The sequence below is a fragment of the Xenopus laevis genome, chromosome 3L (genome assembly GCF_017654675.1).
Source record: "Xenopus laevis strain J_2021 chromosome 3L, Xenopus_laevis_v10.1, whole genome shotgun sequence".
Taxonomy (NCBI): Eukaryota; Metazoa; Chordata; class Amphibia; order Anura; family Pipidae; genus Xenopus; species Xenopus laevis.
In genome coordinates, this window is record NC_054375.1 from 153,733,496 (window position 1) to 153,753,443 (window position 19,948).

Here is a 19,948-nt window from a genome sequence, read left to right on the forward strand (position 1 = left end):
GAATCCAAACAATTTCAAGTACCATGTGAGTATTAGTTTAGTTAAATGAAAAATGAACTCAAAATATAGAGATATGAAAAAACTTTTTTAATTTACAAAATAGCACAACGGTGCTGCGTCAACAATAAATTACAGTGGAGGAGGAGGAGGAGGAGCAATTACCCTCTGCAGGGACTCCACAATATCCCTGACCTCTCCCAGATCCTGGGGCATGGCATTGACCTGGTGGACCAGGGTGACCAGGAGCTCAGTCTGGTCATAGTAGGCATGTTCAGTTTATGTGCCTACACTGAGCCCCTGGTTAGGTGGTGGTGCCTGGTCCGGTGGTGCTGCCCGGTGAGGTGGTGGTGCCGCCTGGACAGGTGGCAGTGCTGCCTGGTCAGGTGGTGGAGGCGGTGCTGCCTGGTCAGGTGGAGGCGGTGCTGCCTCATCAGGTGATGGCGGTGCTGCCTGGTCAGGTGGTGGTGGTGGGACATTATCCCCATCATCATCGGGATCATCCTGGATCCAATCAGCTGGCAATGAATAAATTTCAGTTTGAGTAACACAGCAATTGCATTTGTACAGTATGAATTATACAGGATAAGGTGTCATGTTGTAACTACAGGAACATTAACTTTATTGTAGTCAAGAAGGGAAACCTATTTATTCCGTTTAAATAAATCTACCTTTATGTGAAGTAAAATTCTTATTAGCCTTGTCACAGACCTAAACAAATACACATTTGCTCCAAAATACCAAAATAAATAGGAATCAAGTGCAGGGCAAGATTTACATAGTAGGCACCCCTAGGCCCACTGCTATTCGTCGCCCCTGTCCCCTCCCCTTTATTGGGGCAAATTTTTATAATCTGGACAGGAGCAATGGGGATTGCTGCATGGGAAACTATTGTATCTCCTGTGCATCCCCAGTGTTTCTGAACCAATATGGGTGTGGTTGGGCAGCATGCCGCCCCCTAAAATCCTCCAGCCCTAGGCCCGGGCCTTGGTGACCTTTCCACAGATCCGAGCCTGATCAAGTGGCTTTATTGTAGTTAAGAAGGGAAGCCTATTTATTCCGTTTAAATAAATCTACCTTTATGTGAAGTAAAATTCTTATTAGCCTTGTCACAGGCCTAAACAAATACACATTTGCTCCAAAATACCAAAATAAATAGGAATCAAGTGGCTTTATTGTAGTTAAGAAGGGAAACCCATGTATTCCATTTAAATAAATCTATTATAATCTGTTTAAATAATCTCCATTTGACAGCTCATTTACTTGTTATCTAACTTGTCTGCAATTATGTCAGTCAGTCAAAGTCAACTGTTCCAATCCTAATTACAGTATTCACTTAAATACATTTTTGCTGTAAAATAGCAAATCATTATAAGATGTTTTCTTTTTAAATAACTCTACCTTCAACTCCACGCGCAGCTCTTCCACAAATACGCTGTGGCGCCTTTTGAGATCACTCCAGATCCTCTGGAGCTCCCTTAGGCTTAAGCGCAAGCGGAACTCCCTCCGCAGCCTGCGCCTCAGCCTTTCCATTATGCTCCGCCGGAGCGCCTGGATGCCTCACACACCAGGAGGGATATTGTCGTATCCCTCCTGGTGCAGGTACCTGACAAAGTACCGTAGCTGGTCTCTATTCATCATGCCAGGTCCTGCCATTTTCAAAATGCACTCCTACAACTGTAAGCACGGGCGGGGCTATTTATAGTGGCGACGCCCGTTTTTGACGCGCGCGCGACGCGCACACGCATGCGCAAACACAGTTTTGCTATGACGCGCACCGAATCTCGTCGCGCGGCGCCGAATCTCGTCGCAACGGCACCAAAATTGTTAATTTGACTACTGTAACACTCAAATACATTGATTTTTTTAAATAAATTATATTAAGTCACACTATATTTGGTAATTAGGCACTATTAGAAGTAACATTATTCCCCTAGCAACCATGCATTGATTTAAATAAGAGACTGGAATATGAATAGGAGAGGCCTAAATGGAAAAAAGTAGCAATGACTAACAATACATTTGTAGCCTGACATAGTATTTGCTTTTTAGTTGGGGTCAACTCATTGACCCACATTTAAAAGCTGCAAAGAGTCAGAACTTAGAAGAAAAAGGCAAATAATTAAAACCAAATTAAAAGTTGCTTAGAATTTGCCATACTATTGCATACTAAAAGTTACCTTAAAGGTGAACCACCCCTTTAAGGGCTTTGCACTGGATCTATGAATACGTTGTGTAAAGTGTTTGGAAACAAAGGATGGCGTTTGTTCTCTTTGAAGGTTATGGACAGCAAACTGGGACAAGACTGCTTGTGAAGTTGAAAGTTGCAAAATAGCAGATGCAGCTGAAAGGTTGGTTGGTTTCCAGTCAAATTTACTGGGCTGATGGTTGGGGCCTGTTTGGGCCTCTGTGTAATTTGAATGCCAGGGCCTATTTTGACTCCCAGACCAGACATGGCTTTGGGGCTACCATTAAAATATTTCCCTTACTTTTAAGCTTTGTACACAGTGATAAATGTATATATGCCATGTTTTGCTTTGAAATCAATGGGAAGAGCAATTCGGAATTTCGCACCTATGTTTCACTCAGTTACTGCTACACACACATGCCCTCCCTGTATACATTTTTAGAGCACTCCTGAGACTGAGGCACAGGACTTTTGGCCGCAGTCGTTTCAGGGGTAATAATAGTGTGAATACATTTGACAACCAAGCAGCAAGCATTGTTGTAATCAATTGTACTAGAGCCAGAAGAATTAAATGAGGCAGGCCTCAACCCGAAGAAATTAGTCCACTAAGCAGCAAAAATAGAAGCAGCATAATTAGAAGCCATGTTAGGCCTCAACCTCCAGAAGAAATTAGCCAACAATGTGGCAGTATTCGAAGGAACATTTTTAGAAGCCATGTTAGGCCTCAACCCAAAGAAATTAGCGAACAATGGGGCAGTATTCGAAGAAACATTTTTAGAAGCCATGTTAGGCCTCAACCACCAGAAGAAATTAGCCAACTTAGCGGCAAAAATATAAGCAACCTATTTAGAAACCATGTTAGGCCTCAACCACCAGAAGAAATTAGCCAACAATGTGGCAGTGTTCGAAGAAACATTTTTAGAAGCCAGGTTAGGCCTCAACCACCAGAAGAAATTAGCCAACAATGTGGCAGTGTTCGAAGAAACATTTTTAGAAGCCATGTTAGGCCTCAACCCAAAGAAATTAGCCAACAATGTGCCAGTGTTCGAAGAAACATTTTTAGAAGCCATGTTAGGCCTCAACCCAAAGAAATTAGTCAACAATGTGGCAGTGTTCGAAGAAACACATTTAGAAACCATGTTAGGCCTCAACAACCAGAAGAAATTAGCCAACAATGTGGCAGTGTTCGAAGAAACATATTTAGAAACCATGTTAGGCCTCAACCACCAGAAGAAATTAGCCAACAATGTGGCAGTGTTCGAAGAAACATTTTTAGAAACCATGTTAGGCCTCAACCACCAGAAGAAATTAGCCAACAATGTGGCAGTGTTCGAAGTAACTTTAAATCAACTCTATATTAGAGCCAGAAGAATTAAATGAGGCAGGCCTCAAACAGAGAAGACTTTGGCCAAATAACGAGGGATTAGTAGCAACAGCAGCGGCAGTCATGTTGTAATCAACTCTATATTAGAGCCAGAAGAATTAAATGAGGCAGGCCTCAAACAGAGAAGACGTTGGCCAAATAACGAGGCATTAGTAGCAACAGCAGCGGCAGTCATGTTGTAACTTTTAATCAACTCTATATTAGAGCCAGAAGAATTAAATGAGGCAGGCGTCAAACAGAGAAGACTTTGGCCAAATAATGAGGCATTAGTAGCAACAGCAGCGGCAGCAACAGTCATGTTGTAACTTTAAATCAACTCTATATTAGAGACAGAAGAATTAAATGAGGCAGGCCTCAAACAGAAGACTTTTGCCAAATAATGAGGCATTAGTAGCAACAGCAGCGGCAGTCATGTTGTAACTTTTAATCAACTCTATATTAGAGCCAGAAGAATTAAATGAGGCAGGCCCCAAACAGAAGACTTTTGCCAAATAATGAGGCATTAGTAGCAACAGCAGCGGCAGCAACAGTCATGCTGTAACTTTAAATCAACTCTATATTAGAGCTAGAAGAATTAAATGAGGCAGGCCCCAAACAGAGAAGACTTTGGCCAAATAACGAGGCATTAGTAGCAAAAGCAGCGGCAGTCATGTTGTAATCAACTCTATATTAGAGCCAGAAGAATTAAATGAGGCAGGCCCCAAACAGAGAAGACTTTGGCCAAATAACGAGGCATTAGTAGCAAAAGCAGCGGCAGTCATGTTGTAATCAACTCTATATTAGAGCCAGAAGAATTAAATGAGGCAGGCCTCAAACAGAGAAGACTTTGGCCAAATAACGAGGCATTAGTAGCAACAGCAGCGGCAGCAACAGTCATGTTGTAACTTTAAATCAACTCTATATTAGAGCCAGAAGAATTAAATGAGGCAGGCCCCAAACAGAGAAGACTTTGGCCAAATAACGAGGCATTAGTAGCAACAGCAGCGGCAGTCATGTTGTAATCAATTCTATATTAGAGCCAGAAGAATTAAATGAGGCAGGCCTCAAACAGAGAAGACTTTGGCCAAATAACGAGGCATTAGTAGCAAAAGCAGCGGCAGTCATGTTGTAATCAACTCTATATTAGAGCCAGAAGAATTAAATGAGGCAGGCCCCAAACAGAGAAGACTTTGGCCAAATAACGAGGCATTAGTAGCAAAAGCAGCGGCAGTCATGTTGTAATCAACTCTATATTAGAGCCAGAAGAATTAAATGAGGCAGGCCTCAAACAGAGAAGACTTTGGCCAAATAATGAGGCATTAGTAGCAACAGCAGCGGCAGCAACAGTCATGTTGTAACTTTTAATCAACTCTATATTAGAGCCAGAAGAATTAAATGAGGCAGGCCTCAAACAGAAGACATTAGCCGCAAAATTGTAAGAAAAATATTTAGAAGCCATGTTAGGCCTCAACCAGAAGAAATTAGCCAACTTAGCGGCAAAATTATAAGCAACATATTTAGAAGCCATGTTAGGCCTCAACCAGAAGAAATTAGCCAACAATGTGGCAGTATTCGAGGAAACATTTTTAGAAGCCATGTTAGGCCTCAACCACCAGAAGAAATTAGCCAACTTAGCGGCAAAATTATAAGCAACATATTTAGAAGCCATGTTAGGCCTCAACCAGAAGAAATTAGCCAACAATGTGGCAGTATTCGAAGAAACATATTTAGAGGCCATGTTAGGCCTCAACTACTAAAAAAATTTGCCGACAATGCAGCACAGTAGTATCTATGATAGCAGTAGGAGCTTTGATAGGCCCCCACCATAAAAAAATTTGCTGACAACGCAGCACAGCAGCAGTACTACTAGGGCTAGTAGCAGGCTACAGCAGCAGCAGCAGCAGCAAGGGCAGCAGGTGCAGACAGATGGGGAATGGGCAATACTACTGAGGAGAAGAGTATGGGCAGCAATGGAGAGAGGAGGCTAAATCTGTGGAGGAGAAGGAGGAGAGGAGGCTAGTCTCTGCTGTCTGCAATGGGCACTTGGATATCCCCGCTTATCCATGCCTCATTCATTTTAATGAACGTCAGCTTATCCACGCTGCCAGTGGATAGCCGTGTCCGCTTCTCAGTGACCACCCCACCTGCGGCACTGAAGACACCATCTGACAGGACACTGGCAGGGGGGCAAGCCAGCACCTCCAGAGTGTACTGTGCAAGTTCTGGTCACTGGTCGAGCCTCGAGACCCAATAATGCATGGGGTCATCGTCAGGGCGAATGGCATCCTGCACTCTGACTGACCCCATGTAGTCAGCCACCATATGCTCCACCCGCTGCTGGTGGTGGCTTTGGGTGCTGACTGGGCCTGCTGCTGGCCGTTGAGGCTCAAAAAAGCTCTTCCACACACCCATGAGATCTCCGCCCTTGCTGCTGCTGCTGCTAGGCCCCCGTCTCTGCTGGGTGTGTGGAGTAGTGGAGGCCTGAGAAGTGTCAGACTGGGGGAAGGCCTCCACTAATTTTGAGCACAGAGCCTTCCTCAATTGACCCATCCTCCTCTCTCTCTGGCTGGGTACAAGGAACTCCCCCACCTTTCCCTTGTACCGTGGGTCAAGCAAAGTAGCCACCCAATAATCCTCCCGGTCTTTGATAGAACAGACCCGGGGATCGCTTTACAGGCAAGTCTGCATATGGGCAGCCATGTAAAAGAGGTGCCCCGACCAACCTCTTCTTGACTGCCCTCCAGATGCAGCAGGTCATCTGGCTCGACCTGCCCCTGCTCTGTACCCTCCCAGCCGCGGACAATAGCTGGGGTGGTTGGGTGGCATGTGCCCTGATCCCCATGCTGCGCATGCACCCAGTCCTCCTCTCCCTCATCCTCCTCATCGGGCACCATTTCCTCCTCAGCTCCCTCTGCCTGCCTACGGGGCCTACTCTCCTCCTCCTCCTCCTCAGGCACGTCACCCTCCTCTAGCAGCCCATCCAACGTGCGCTTGAGGAGGAACACCAGGGGTATCACATCACTAAGACATGCATTGTCCCTGCTAACAAAGCGTGTCGCCTGCTCAAAGGGGGCAAGTACTTGGCAGAGCTGCCTCATTTGCTGCCACTGCTCTGCACTAAAGTACCCCAAATCCGCCCCCTGAGTACCCCTGGCACTGTGCTCCAGCAGGTAATTGCTGACCGCCCAGCGCTGCTCTACGAGGCGCTCCATCATGTGCAGGGTGGAATTCCAGCGCGTCGGCAGGTCACAGATGAGCCGGTGGGGTGGCAGACTATGCTGCAGCTGCATCCGTGCCAAAGACGTGCTGGCGGTGGGGGACCTGCGAAAATGGGCACATACCCTACGTACCTTCTCCAGCATGTCACCCAACCCTTGGTAGCTCTTGAGGAAGCGCTGCACCACAAGGTTGAGGACATGTGCAAAGCAAGGCACGTGGGTCAGGTGCCCTAGGTGGATGGCGGCCAGCAGGTTGCGACCGTTGTCGCAAACAATTTTACCTGCTTGGAGCTGGCGGGGAGTAAACCACCGCTGCACCTGAGTCTGGAAGGCAGCCATGAGCTCAGGTGCAGTATGACTCCTCTCGCCCAGGGAGAGGAGTTGCAGCACAGCCTGACATCGCCTGTGCTGCAGTGAAGCATAGCTGCAGGGACGCTTCAGGGGTGGCTCATCCATAGTGGAGGAGGAGGAGGAGGAAGTGGACATGTTGGGTTTGCCCTGTACCCCAAGGGGAGGCACCTGTAGCCTGAGGGGAGCGCCCCGGCTTGCACCCTCCCCAGCACTCATGAGGGTGACCCAGTGCACAGTGTAGGTTATGTACCTCCCCTGCCCATGCCTGCTGGTCCACGTGTCAGTGGTGCAGTGCACCCTGCCGCCGACAGCATGATCCATTGACAGGGACACATTATCCACCACCTGCTGGTGGAGGGCAGGGACGGCCTTCCTGGCAAAATAATGGCGGCTGGGGATCCGCCAGTTAGGGGCAGCGCAAGCCATCAGCTGTCGGAAGGGGGCTGCTTCGACTAGCTGATAGGGCAGCAGCTGCACTGCCAGAAGCTTTGCCAGGCAGCCATTAAGCCTCTGCACTTGGGGGTGGCTGGGGGAGAGAGGCGTCTTGCGGGAGAGGAACTGGGGGAGGGAAACCTGGCGGGACAGGGGCCGCATTGAGGAGGAGTAGGCTGCAGAAGAGGCTGAGCTACACAGTGGCTGCCTCCAACTGTGAGCCCCAGAATCCTCTTCCCTTGCTGCAGGGTCTGGGGAGCTAGCACCTCTTCCCTGAGGAATGGGAGGAGGTGGACAGGAAGCACCGCTGCCCCCCAGGGCTCTGCCACTTTGGTGCTGCTCCCACGTCATCCTGTGATGACGTTTCATATGGGAACTTAAAGCTGATGTTCCCATATGTGACCCTGCCTGCCCCCTTCGAACCTTCTGCCGGCAGAGCTGGCACACTGCTACTGCCTGGTCCTCTGCCTGGCACGTGAAAAAAGCCCACACTGCTGAAGTGCGGGCCACTGCCTTGCCTGCTGTGGAGGGTTGGGGATGGTCCCCACCCGTACGCCCATAGGCTTTGGACCTAGGCGCAGTGCTGCCCTGTTACCTGCCCCCCCTAGCAGTGGTCGGTGGAGCCGGCTCTTCATCCTCATCAACAACAAACAGTTCCCCCCCTGAACTGCTGCTGTTATCCTCTGGAGCCGGCTCCCAGGGTCTGTCTCTGTCATCATCCTCCCCCAAACCAGACTCTGCCTCATACATGGCATCAATACCCACATCCAGCATGCTGGTGTCTGACCCCACACCTGCAACTTGCTGCCCTGCCATAAGGGGACCCTGCCCAATATCCCCTACTGATGTGGGCTGTGACATGACCTCCTCCTCTTCATCAGACATGAATGCCCCCCCCATTCCTGCCTGATCATCAAAAAGATCCTAGGTGTCTGGGCCCAAGTCCACCTCAGGATCAAATAAGAGGGATGGGGTGTCATCCCACACTGAGCTAGCAGCTGATGCCACCTCCTGCCGCTCACTGGTGCCCGCTGCAGACGAGGTAGCCTGGGTCAGCCAGTCTACCACTGCCTCTGCCTGCTGCGAGCGTATGGGTCGCGAAGCAGTGGTAAAAAAATCTGGCACAGTCCTACGTGTGCCAGTTGTCCCACTGCGACCCAAAGCCACCTGCTGCTATGGCATTTGCTGCTGCTGTTGTTGCGGCTGCTGCTGTTGTTGTTGCAGCTGCTGCTGTTGTTGTTGCAGCTGCTGCTGTGATGGCAGCTGCTTTGATGGCAGCTTGTGCTGCGCTACAGTGCCCAGACTGGGCATGGCACATGGGCTGGGCTGTTGTGGGGTTGGATGCCCACGGCCAGCACCACGGCCTCTTCCTTGGCCACCCCTCCCTATCCCACCCTTCTTCCCACCACCACCACCCCTCCCCCCTCTCCCACGGCCCGTCATATTGGGCAACTAAACGAAAAAAACAAAAAATATAAGGGGGGGTTTGGATATTTCGGGGAAGGAAAGGAGAAAAAAATAAAACCCTCAACTAAATCCCCTCAGCAGAAGTGTGCACCCACAAAGAGTACACACACCAGCACAGACAAAGACAAAGACAGTTAGCCCTAAAAAGGGCTATTGGGTGGTGAGCAGGCAAGCAGAAGAGGGAAAACAGTAAACTGAAATCCACAACCTCCACTTGCACTGACTCAGAAAAAAAAAAGCTCTCTACACAAACTCCACTAGCTAAATCACACACAAATCTCTCACTATCCTGCTCTCTCTACCTCTACCAGAAACGCCACGAGTAATGGCCGCCTCTGCAGCTCCTTATATAGACAGTGGGATGGCTCACATCTTATTGGCTGCTGTGGGTGACGTTCAGTTTGTCGTGCGTCTTTTTGTTTTGACGCGCATTTGCGGCGTCACGGCTCGTCGCACGATGAAAATTTCGGCGCGCGACGAAACGAATCGCGCGGCGAATTTAACTATGGCGAATTTATTCGCCCATCCCTATAGGTAGGGGCTTTTCTTATTGGGGGGGTTTAGTTCTCCTTTAAAGTGTAAGAACATAGAAGTTGTGTGTGCCTCTTACTAGTGATGGCTCCATGTAGTGAGGGTCAAATCCACCTAGGAGAGGTTCAGGCAAAAGCCTCTGGCAGAATCCTCCTGAGCCCATATGGTTTAGGCATAATATATTACAGGGCTGTCCAACTGGTGGCCGCATGAGGCCCGTGACCCCCCCTTATGTGGCCCTCCACATCAAAGTCTGCCTGCTGTGTCTGTTTACCATTTGTAAGATTTAAAAGGTATCACTACAGAGATTAACTGCATAGTTTAAACCTCAAATTCACACATCCCCCTGCATTGTTCACTCCCCTAAAACTCTATACTGTTCTACCTGAGACCCAGACTGAAACTGCCACATTGTTCACCTGTTCACACTTTATACAAAATGCTAATGGGGCCCAGCACTGTGTCACTGTATGTAGTACATATTAGACTGCTCCTGATTCCTGTCTCCTGCTCTGTTCTGTCTTCCCTATGCTCCCTGTGTCTGTCATACTTTGGTTATTTGTTCGGGGGTTTGTTAGAATTTGAAAATTATTGTTAGGGTCCCCTAAAGTGTTTAATCATATGCTGGGGTACTGTATTATACACAGGGGAGGAGGAGGCATATGGATTTAAGGGTATATCTTAATATGACTTAGCTTTTTTCACATATGAGTGGCATCCTTGCCAGGACAGGCACAAGGTAGTTTGGCTCCCTAGGCAAGAGCTTCAATCAGTGCCCCCTGTCCTGCATTACCATTTACCTCTTTATCATGATGGTTTTTAAATAAAGAAAAAGAAACACTTTTTCCTTTATATTACTGCCCCCCAGCAAGCCCAGCAGCCATCATACAGCCCTCCAATCTTTACCTGTGTCAGCAGCAGCTAAAAATAAATCTGATCACATCATATTGCCCACAAGTATTTATGTACCTGTGCCAGCGCCCAGCCCAGCAGCAACAGCAAAGATATGGGCCCAGGGCCAAATCTGTACCTGGCTGTGCCAGCACTAAGCTTCACACTTTCACAGTAATAGAAAGAAAGTTCAGTGCAACTGTGCAAGGCTGAGAGCAGCAAGCGAGAGCCACACCAATCAGCCCCCAGCTCTCTGCCTCTCTCTGTTACCCAACCGCATCATTCACGTCATTGGCGCGTATACGCACGTCGCACTGCACCGCACAGAAGGAGCAATTACTTGCTGGCAAGAGGGAGAAGGGGAAGGAGGGGGATTCCACCCGACTGAGTGACCATGATTACTGAAACAAATGATTAAATAAATGCTTGGAAAAAAAGAGAAAAAAAACCCATTAAAAGTGCGTCCCTCAATGATGGCGTCCTAGACAGCTGCCTACTCTGCCAACCCCTAGTTCCGGCCCTGATCCTTGCAGTGAGCACTAACCATCTGGTTTCTTGGTGTGCTATTAATGTGGACATGGTCTTGCGGTAACATGGGTGTGGTTTAAAGTGGGTGTGGTCTAAAAACAGGGAGTGGCTAACGCTGGCTTCCATTATCGGCCCTCCACCATGTACACTAGAAAAATTCCGGCCCTCTGTACCATATAAATTGGACAGCACTGATATATTATATCATAGTGCCCCCTAGCGGCCAAACTTGTGATAACTAGGAGTCATATTAGACCCATGAAATGGGGAATTACTCCCTTCCTTAGACTAAGGATCCCCTTGTGCCCAATCTTTGGGGGAATGCAAAGTAAATGGGGACACATTTACCAGTCCCCTACACTGCCAACAATGGCCAGATACACCAATAAGGGAACAAAATTGGGTTTGGGGCCATTTCTTCTTACCTTTCTTTTCTGTAGACTTCACTTGAGTATTATAAGATTGTTCATATCTGTTGCTTATTTCGTGTACATTAGAAATGCAAATAAAAACCATTGAAAAGAAAAATTGGTTTTGGGGAGGCTTAAGAAGGCCACACATGGGTCATTATACCAAGCCAGCTCCTCCCCTGCGGATCAAGTAGACAGCTCATTGGCCTGTACGTGTGTGAACTTCCAACCGGCCAACCCAACTGAATTGATACTGGATGTAGACCCTACTTGGCCCACTGATCTCCCTATGGGTCTGAATAGGCCTCCTATACAATTTTCTGGCAGGTGGCCAAATGATTGGATGAGCCCACTTTGGACTAGAGTGCAGTTGGCCAAATTCAACAAATAACTTATTTGACCAACTGGTCAAATGAGCAGCTCTTGCCATGTATTCTAGGTCAGGTCGGTGATGTCCTCTAAGCCTTTCATAACCCAACATGAAGTTGTCCAACCCATAATCCATAGCTTCCTACCAAAGCCATCTAAATGCCAAACATTACTCTTCCTCTTATTACAAAGATGTTTGGCATGACAAAAGACTAGGGGGGCACAATGTCATATGACTACACAATACAAGTAGTCAATAGCGTAGCACCGAACTATGATATTCACAGTAATTATGTTTAAGGGACAGACTCCCATAAGTGTCTACGTCCAGCCCATCCAACACACACGGAGGATGAATATGGTCACTGAGAAGGAAACAGATCATAGGATTAATCATATGTCCAGCAAATACATGGAAGGTGACACCCATGAGGAACCTGTGCATAACGCCCAATGCTTGCTTCTTGTAGGAAATGTGGGAAGACTAAAGATTAAGTATGAATGGTCCATCAATACATGCAGCAGGGCTTTTTTATTTCTGTGGCCCTCCAGCAGTCCCGGGGCCTGCAACCTTTATAGTTATACCACTGCTTTATTCCAGATTTCCCCCTCACTTATGCTGCATGTTGCAATCACTCACACAATGGCAGCGATGCAGCGCAGGAATGTTCTACGCACATACACATAACACACTGTCCCTACACTTCACCTCACATTGCCTTTGTCTTCTAAACAACAAAACTAAACTTTCCGAAGAATTTACTGCATCAATGAGCATGTCAGACGCACGTCAGGGAAACCTCGTTACCTAAACGTTTCCAGGCACAACCGCCACCTACTCTACATCATGTGACCCATGGTAACCTAACCACATCTCAGTCTCACTATTTCACAGGGTATTAATGTAATGCAAAGCACTGTACAACAAAAGAATAAATAAGTAGTAACAAACAAGGCATCATTGAAATAAAAAGTAACAATAAGTTCATTATTAGAAATACAATTCACATAAATATAAAAAATAATTACAATGCAGATTAAGGGGTCAGTGTCAAGGAGACAAAAGGCTGGAGGACCCTACCCCATAGAGCTTACAGTCTAAATGGGAGGGTAACTTAGAGACACAATTCAGAGGGGTATTAAGGTGCTGTAGGTTACAGTTTGTTACACTGTTATATAAGTGCCAGTTCAGCTGTTATCCAGGTGTTCCCAGAGGGAGTCTTTGAGTTTTGTTTTAAAAACACTGAAGGAGGATTCTGTCCGCAGAGATTCAGGAATATAAAGGAGCAACAAGAGAGAAGGGTTTGAGAAACAAGAGATGAGAAGTAGTTGGGTGCAGAGGACTAAAGGGATTTGAAGGTTATGAGGAGGCGTTTATAAGTTATTTGTTTTATAGGAAGCCATGATAAGGACTTCAGCAGAGGAGGGGCCTGTACCATTTTGGATGAGAGGATGAGTCTGGCAGTGTTTAATACAGACTGTAGAGGGGAGAGATGACAGTAAAGCTGGCCATAGACGCAAAGATCCGATCGTACGAATCGTGGATTCGTACGATTTTCGGACCATGTGTGGAGAGTCCCGACATTTTTCGTCCGTCGGAGATTGGTCGTTTGGTCGATCGGACAGGTTAGAAAATTTCTGTCGGCTGCCGATAATATCTCTGCGTGTATTGCCGATCGTACGATTTTCAGAGGGAGACTGTCACTAGTGTTGTCAGACATAAGTATCGTACGATTGCCGTCAGGGGCAGAACATTGGGTGATCTGTTCTTATTTGATCGGAATGGTAAAGACTTTGATCTGAATGGTTAGTGGAGGGTCGGGAGATGGGAAAGTCCGATCGTACGTTGATTCGTACGATCGGATCTTTGCGTCTATGGCCAGCTTTAGGGACAGGTCCGGACTGAGAATGAAAAAATGGCCTTGGCATTTCAGGTACATAGAGGCCCAAACAGCCCCTAGCAGCCCACTAAATACTGACTTTCTATGGCACCTTATAGCAGCCCCTCTGGCATTTGCCAGAACCCACAGATTGCCAGTCCGGACCTGGTTAGGGAGGCCAGTTAGTAGAAGGTTACAGTAATCTAGTCGGGATAGGATGAGAGCATGCATGAGCGTCTAAGAGGTATCAGGTGGAAGGGAAGGGATGGATTTTGGCAATATTGCATAAGACAAAAGTGACAGGTTTTGACAGGAGTTAATATGATCAGAGGAGAGAGAGGAGTCAAAGATTACCCCCAGACAGCGAGCTGAGTTGACAGAGTTAATGAGCCATCAATAGAGATAGTAAATAGGGCAGTAGGACCAGGTTTAGGTTCAGTGTTAGATTGAGTTTGAGGTGACGCTGGTTCATCCAATTTGAGATAGCCAGGAGGCAGTTAGAGATTTGAGCCTCTGTCTCAGCTGTTAATAAAGGGGTGGATAAATATATTTGGGTACATCAGCATACAGATGATAATTAAAGCCAAATGAATGGATGAGATCTCCCAAAGACAGAGTGTACAGGGAGAACAACAGCGGCCCAAGTACAGAGCCTTGCAGCACTCCCAAGTAATGATCCCTCCTTTACCTCTCTCCTGTCTCTCACCTGCAGATTATCCCTCCCTTACCTCTCTCCTGTCTCTCACCTACAGACTATCCCTCCCTTACCTCTCTCCTGTCTCTCACCTACAGACTATCCCTCCCTTACCTCTCTCCTGTCTCTCACCTACAGACTATCCCTCCCTTACCTCTCTCCTGTCTCTCACCTACAGACTATCCCTCCCTTACCTCTCTCCTGTCTCTCACCTACAGACTATCCCTCCCTTACCTCTCTCCTGTCTCTCACCTACAGACTATCCCTCCCTTACCTCTCTCCTGTCTCTCACCTACAGACTATCCCTCCCTTACCTCTCTCCTGTCTCTCACCTACAGACTATCCCTCCCTTACCTCTCTCCTGTCTCTCACCTACAGACTATCCCTCCCTTACCTCTCTCCTGTCTCTCACCTACAGACTATCCCTCCCTTACCTCTCTCCTGTCTCTCACCTACAGACTATCCCTCCCTTACCTCTCTCCTGTCTCTCACCTGCAGACTATCCCTCCCTTACCTCTCTCCTGTCTCTCACCTACAGACTATCCCTCCCTTACCCCTCTCACCTGTCTCTCACCTACAGACTATCCCTCCCTTACCTCTCTCCTGTCTCTCACCTGCTGACTATCCCTCCCTTACCTCTCTCCTGTCTCTCACCTGCAGACTATCCCTCCCTTACCCCTCTCTTCTGTCTCTCACCTGCAGACTATCCCTCCCTTACCTCTCTCCTGTCTCTCACCTACAGACTATCCCTCCCTTACCTCTCTCCTGTCTCTCACCTACAGACTATCCCTCCCTTACCTCTCTCCTGTCTCTCACCTACAGACTATCCCTCCCTTACCTCTCTCCTGTCTCTCACCTGCAGACTATCCCTCCCTTACCCCTCTCACCTGTCTCTCACCTACAGACTATCCCTCCCTTACCTCTCTCCTGTCTCTCACCTACAGACTATCCCTCCCTTACCCCTCTCACCTGTCTCTCACCTACAGACTATCCCTCCTTTACCTCTCTCCTGTCTCTCACCTGCTGACTATCCCTCCCTTACCTCTCTCCTGTCTCTCACCTGCAGACTATCCCTCCCTTACCCCTCTCTTCTGTCTCTCACCTGCAGACTATCCCTCCCTTACCTCTCTCCTGTCTCTCACCTACAGACTATCCCTCCCTTACCTCTCTCCTGTCTCTCACCTACAGACTATCCCTCCCTTACCCCTCTCTCCTGTCTCTCACCTACAGACTATCCCTCCCTTACCTCTCTCCTGTCTCTCACCTACAGACTATCCCTCCCTTACCCCTCTCCTGTCTCTCACCTGCAGACTATCCCTCCCTTACCCCTCTCCTGTCTCTCACCTGCAGACTATCCCTCCCTTACCCCTCTCCTGTCTCCAGGGCCGCCATCAGGGGGGCACAGGGGGTACAAGTGTACCGGGCCCAGGCCTGAAGGGGGCCCAGGCAGCAGGCCCGGATTTGTGGAAAGGCCACCTAGGGAGGCGGCATGCTGCCCTACCACACCCACATTTGTTCAAAAACACTGGGTATGCACTGGAGATCAATAATTTTTTTAATTTCCTGTGTGCCAATCCCCATTGCTCCAGTCCAGATGATGAAATTTGCATGAATAAAGGGGAGGGGCAGGGGCGACGAACGGCAGTGGGCCTAGGGGCACCCACTATATAAATCCAGCCCTGCCTGGCAGTGCTGAACTTTTAAAAAGAGCAGGGCCCCCTTGACAGCGCCGAAGCCGTGCCGCCCTTCCGAAGTCCCGAACAGCCGAAATGCGTAAGTGCCGAAAAGCCGAACAGCTGAAGTCCTGAAGCGGTGAAAAGACGCAAAGTCACAAAAGGAGGTGAAGTTGAATCCCCTGGCCACCAATGTCTTATTTTAATACTCTATAGGCCCCTGCCACCAATGTTTTTTTTAAAAATGTTCTTTGGGGCCCCACATTTTTTTCAACTTATAGGGGGGATCTGGTCCCCAATAGCTTTTTATAACTTGTGTGTGTGTGGGGTTACCATTTTTAGCGCTGATGTCTGTGTGGGATTTTAACTGTGATGTGAAGTGAGCCGGATCGGGACCGGGGCAGCCCAGGGGGCCCAGAAAATGTTGTTGTACGACCCCGTGATTTCTAACAGCGGCCCTGCCTGTCTCTCACTCCTCACACTCCTGCAATGGGAAAAGGCGGAACAGAGAACTATAGCCCTGCCTCTTGATTGCGATTGGCTCAGACATCTGTTCCAGAAAAGGCGCAGCCCACTGCTGTATATGAAGGGAGAGCAAGTACCTGGGATCATTGAGCGAATGGGAAGATCAATATAGACTTCATCCTGAGATACGGGCACTGGGGCCAGAGATAAACATGGAGGAGTGCGGGATCTGTTTCTATGAATACGGCCCGGGCAGAGAAGCCCAAGCGTTGGACGGCTGTGTGCACGTGATCTGCGCGAGCTGTCTGCTGCAAATGGTGGGCAAAGACTCAACCGTCACGTGCCCCTTCTGCCGGGCGCTCTGTGCGTTGCCTAGCGACCTGTTGTACGGACAGCGCGGGGGGACAGACAAAGTGCGGAGCCGCAGGAGTTGGGTAAAGAAACTTCTCCAGCCCACGAAGCGTCACCAAGGTAACGAGAGTCACCGACTGTAAGTGGATCAGTGTAATGGGCTCCTGGTGGCGTTTGTGAAGGGCAGAAATAAGGAACATGCCAAATGCAGCAATTCAGGAGAACCTTTTATACAAACACTAAGATTCTTCTGAAGAACAACAGATACAAACGCCAAGATCCTTCTAGAGAGCCTTAAAGGGATTGTTCACCTTTAAATTAACTGCTAGTATGAGGTAGAGAGGGAGATTCTGAGATAATTTGCAATTGGTTTTCATTTCTTATTATTTGTGGTTTTTGCCTTATTTAGCTTTTTATTCAGCAGCTCTCCAGTTTGTTATTTCAGCCATCTGGTTGCTAGGGTCCAAATTCCCCTAGCAACCATGCACCGATGTGAATAAGAGACTGGGATATGAATAGGAGAGGCCTGAATAGAAAGAGGAGTAATAAAAAGTAACGATAACAATATATTTGTAGCCTTACAGAGCATTTGTTTTTTAGATGGGGTCAGTGACCCCCATTTGAAAGCTGGAAAGAGTCAGAAGAAGACAGATAATTAAAAAAACTATTAAAAAATGAAGACCAATTGAAAAGTTGCGTAGAATTTGCCATTCTATAACATACTAACAGTTAACTTAAAGGTGAACCAAACCCTTAATTATAAAAACCTCCCTGGTACCCCTGTAAATGCCCCGACCTTTTTACTTACCCCTCACTGCAGATTCTGTGCAGCGGAGTTCACGGGCGCCATCTTCTTCTCTTCGGGAAGAGATCGGCGCATGTGCAGTTGGAGCAATTTTCCGGTTGGCGACGACTGTGCATGCGCTGGAAATTCCCGAAGCGTCGGAAGAAGACCCGAAGATTACCGAAGAATATGTCGCCCGTGAACTCCGCTGCACAGAATCTGCACCGAGGGGTAAGTAAAGAGGTTGGGGCATTTACCAGGAGTAACGCTTAGGCATGCGGCGTAGGGGTTTTTGTAATAAACGGTTTGGTTCTCCTTTAAAGGAGAAGGAAAGCCTGTAGAAAACTGACTTCACGGCATCCATCTTCCGTGTCCTCGGTAAGCTGACCGGGCGATAGGCAATCTCCTTCAATTTCGGCGCAGTTGTCGAAAACCGGAAAATTGCCCCCAACTGCGCATGCGCATTGCCCCCCAATCAGCTTACCGAGGACACGGAGGATGGCATGGATGCCGTGAAGTCTGCTGCCAGAATCTGCGACGAGGTGTAACTATAAAGTATAGGGCAGTTAGCCTGGGGGGTGGGGGGTACAGGGTTTTTTTTCTACAGGGTCTCCTTCTCCTTTAAAGGCAAACCACCAGTTTAACTCCCAATAGCCTATTGGAGAACCCTAAATATATTATCTATACCCCAACTCCCGGGCCATGGACAGTCTGAACTGGGCCACCGAGCCTAGCCCAGAATTAACATGGCTCACCGAACTGGAGGCGCAGTTGCTGCTGCCCCCCGATCCCCCGACCCCCTCCCGACCCCTCCCTTGGTCCTTGCAAAACATTTTGTCCTTACTGCCTGCCGATCAGCTGTAGTTCAGGAGAACTCTAACTGCCATCCTGTTATTCAGTATAAACCGGAATAGAACCCTAGTGGTATCAGAGATGCCAACCCTAAAATCCTTTGAAGAACCCCAATATATGAACTCATTGTCACATGGTATAACGTAGCCGTAGATGCCCCAGAGTTGAATAGCAGTCGTCTAGTCCATAAGTGATGCAAATAAATGTTTGTTGTTTACTCGTTGATATTGTAATTTAATGGAAATGGTGACGTAACTCTTGATGTGTCCCTTTAGGAAGCCGGAGACAAGGTGATATCAGTCGTGTTGGGGTGATATGCCCGTTCTTCCTTTAAAGCTGCGGAATTTCTGCAGAACAGATGTCCCACGTGGGGCTACATTCCCGGCTCCGTCTCCATTCTGATCACATTGATGGCAGTTGCTTCTCACCGGGGGAGACCAGCGCTATGGACTGTTGCTCGGTGGGATCCCGGAGACATTGCAGAAGAGGCTGTACAAAGTATTGTGAGAGGTCGGACTCTTTAATTGACCTCTGGCGGTGATTTATTTATACGTTTTTTTCTAGTGTAATAGTGAATGGCATTTGCGTCCCAGTAAATGTACTTTATTTGTATATGGTATGGTTTTATCCTCTTTTTTTATTAATGGTTTTATTAACAGAATTATTAAAGGAAAACTATACCCCCAAAATGAACACTTAAGCAACAGATAGTTCATATCATATTAAGTGCCATATTAAAGAATCTTACCAAACTGGTCTATATATTTAAGTAACTCTTGCCCTTTTACATCTCTTGCCTTGAGCCACCATTTCGTGATGGTCTCTGTGCTGCCTCAGAGATCACCTGACCAGAAATACTACAACTCTAACTGTAACAGGAAGAAGTGTTGAAGTAAAAGCCAGATCTCTGTCTGTTAATTGGCTCATGTGACCTAAGAAGTATAGTTTGTTTGATTTGTTGTGTGCACAGTGAATCCTATGATCCCAGGGGGCGGCCCTTATTTTTTAAAATGGCAATTTTCTATTTATGATTACCCAATGGCACATACTACTAGAAAAGTATATTATTATGCAAATGGTTTATTTACATGAAGCAGGATTTTACATATGAGCTGTTTTATGCAATATCTTTTTATAGAGACCTACATTGTTTGGGGGGTATAGTTTTCCTTTAATGACAAGCTTGGCCCTCCCAGCAGAGACTTCTCCTTACGAGTACGGAGCTCACCCATTCGACCCAGACAATCACGTGTTCATTAGTCCCACCTCATACCTCCCAACTGCCCCATTTTTAGAGAGACAGCTCAACCCGCAGTCCCTCAGTTGCACTGGAAAGTCCTGATTTTCTCCGCACTGAACAGCCAGAAAAAGAAACAAAGTTTCTAACTTAATTGGCTTTTGGCAGAGAGCCCAGAACAGCCACAGCAGCAGATAAGATACTTTTGTAACAATTTTGAGATAAGCAAATAAGTAATTGTAACAATTAAAGATAACAGGGAAAAGT

The 19,948-nt window shown here is 47.6% G+C and overlaps 2 protein-coding genes across 3 annotated transcripts; one reads left to right on the plus strand and one right to left on the minus strand.

Moving 5' to 3' along the window:
* Positions 1 to 121: 121 nt before the first annotated feature.
* LOC121401659 (uncharacterized proline-rich protein-like) lies at positions 122 to 16,714 on the minus strand. Its single transcript, XM_041587358.1, has 2 exons — positions 16,595 to 16,714; positions 122 to 515 (listed from the first exon to the last, which is right to left on the minus strand). Exons 1-2 carry the CDS (start codon positions 16,602 to 16,604, stop codon positions 277 to 279), a joined length of 249 nt encoding a protein of 82 aa, XP_041443292.1. The 5' UTR covers positions 16,605 to 16,714; the 3' UTR covers positions 122 to 276.
* LOC108711760 (E3 ubiquitin-protein ligase RNF152) lies at positions 16,318 to 19,056 on the plus strand. Of its 2 annotated transcripts, none has more exons than XM_018253789.2 (2): positions 16,318 to 16,947; positions 18,720 to 19,056. In XM_018253789.2, the coding sequence occupies exons 1-2, from the start codon at positions 16,670 to 16,672 to the stop codon at positions 18,736 to 18,738; spliced, it is 297 nt and encodes a 98-aa protein (XP_018109278.1). In that variant the 5' UTR covers positions 16,318 to 16,669; the 3' UTR covers positions 18,739 to 19,056. The 2 variants fall into 2 exon arrangements, with proteins under 2 accessions (XP_018109278.1, XP_018109277.1); XM_018253788.2 differs by having other exon boundaries at positions 16,332 to 16,928.
* Positions 19,057 to 19,948: the final 892 nt, after the last annotated feature.

Coding starts and splice junctions, on each gene's coding strand:
- LOC108711760 (XM_018253788.2), top strand. CDS start 16,670: ATGGAGGAGTGCGGGATCTGTTTCTATGAATACGGCCCGGGCAGAGAA. Junction 16,929..18,719: donor GCCCACGAAGCGTCACCAAG/GTAACGAGAGTC, acceptor GTGTCCCTTTAG/GAAGCCGGAGACAAGGTGAT.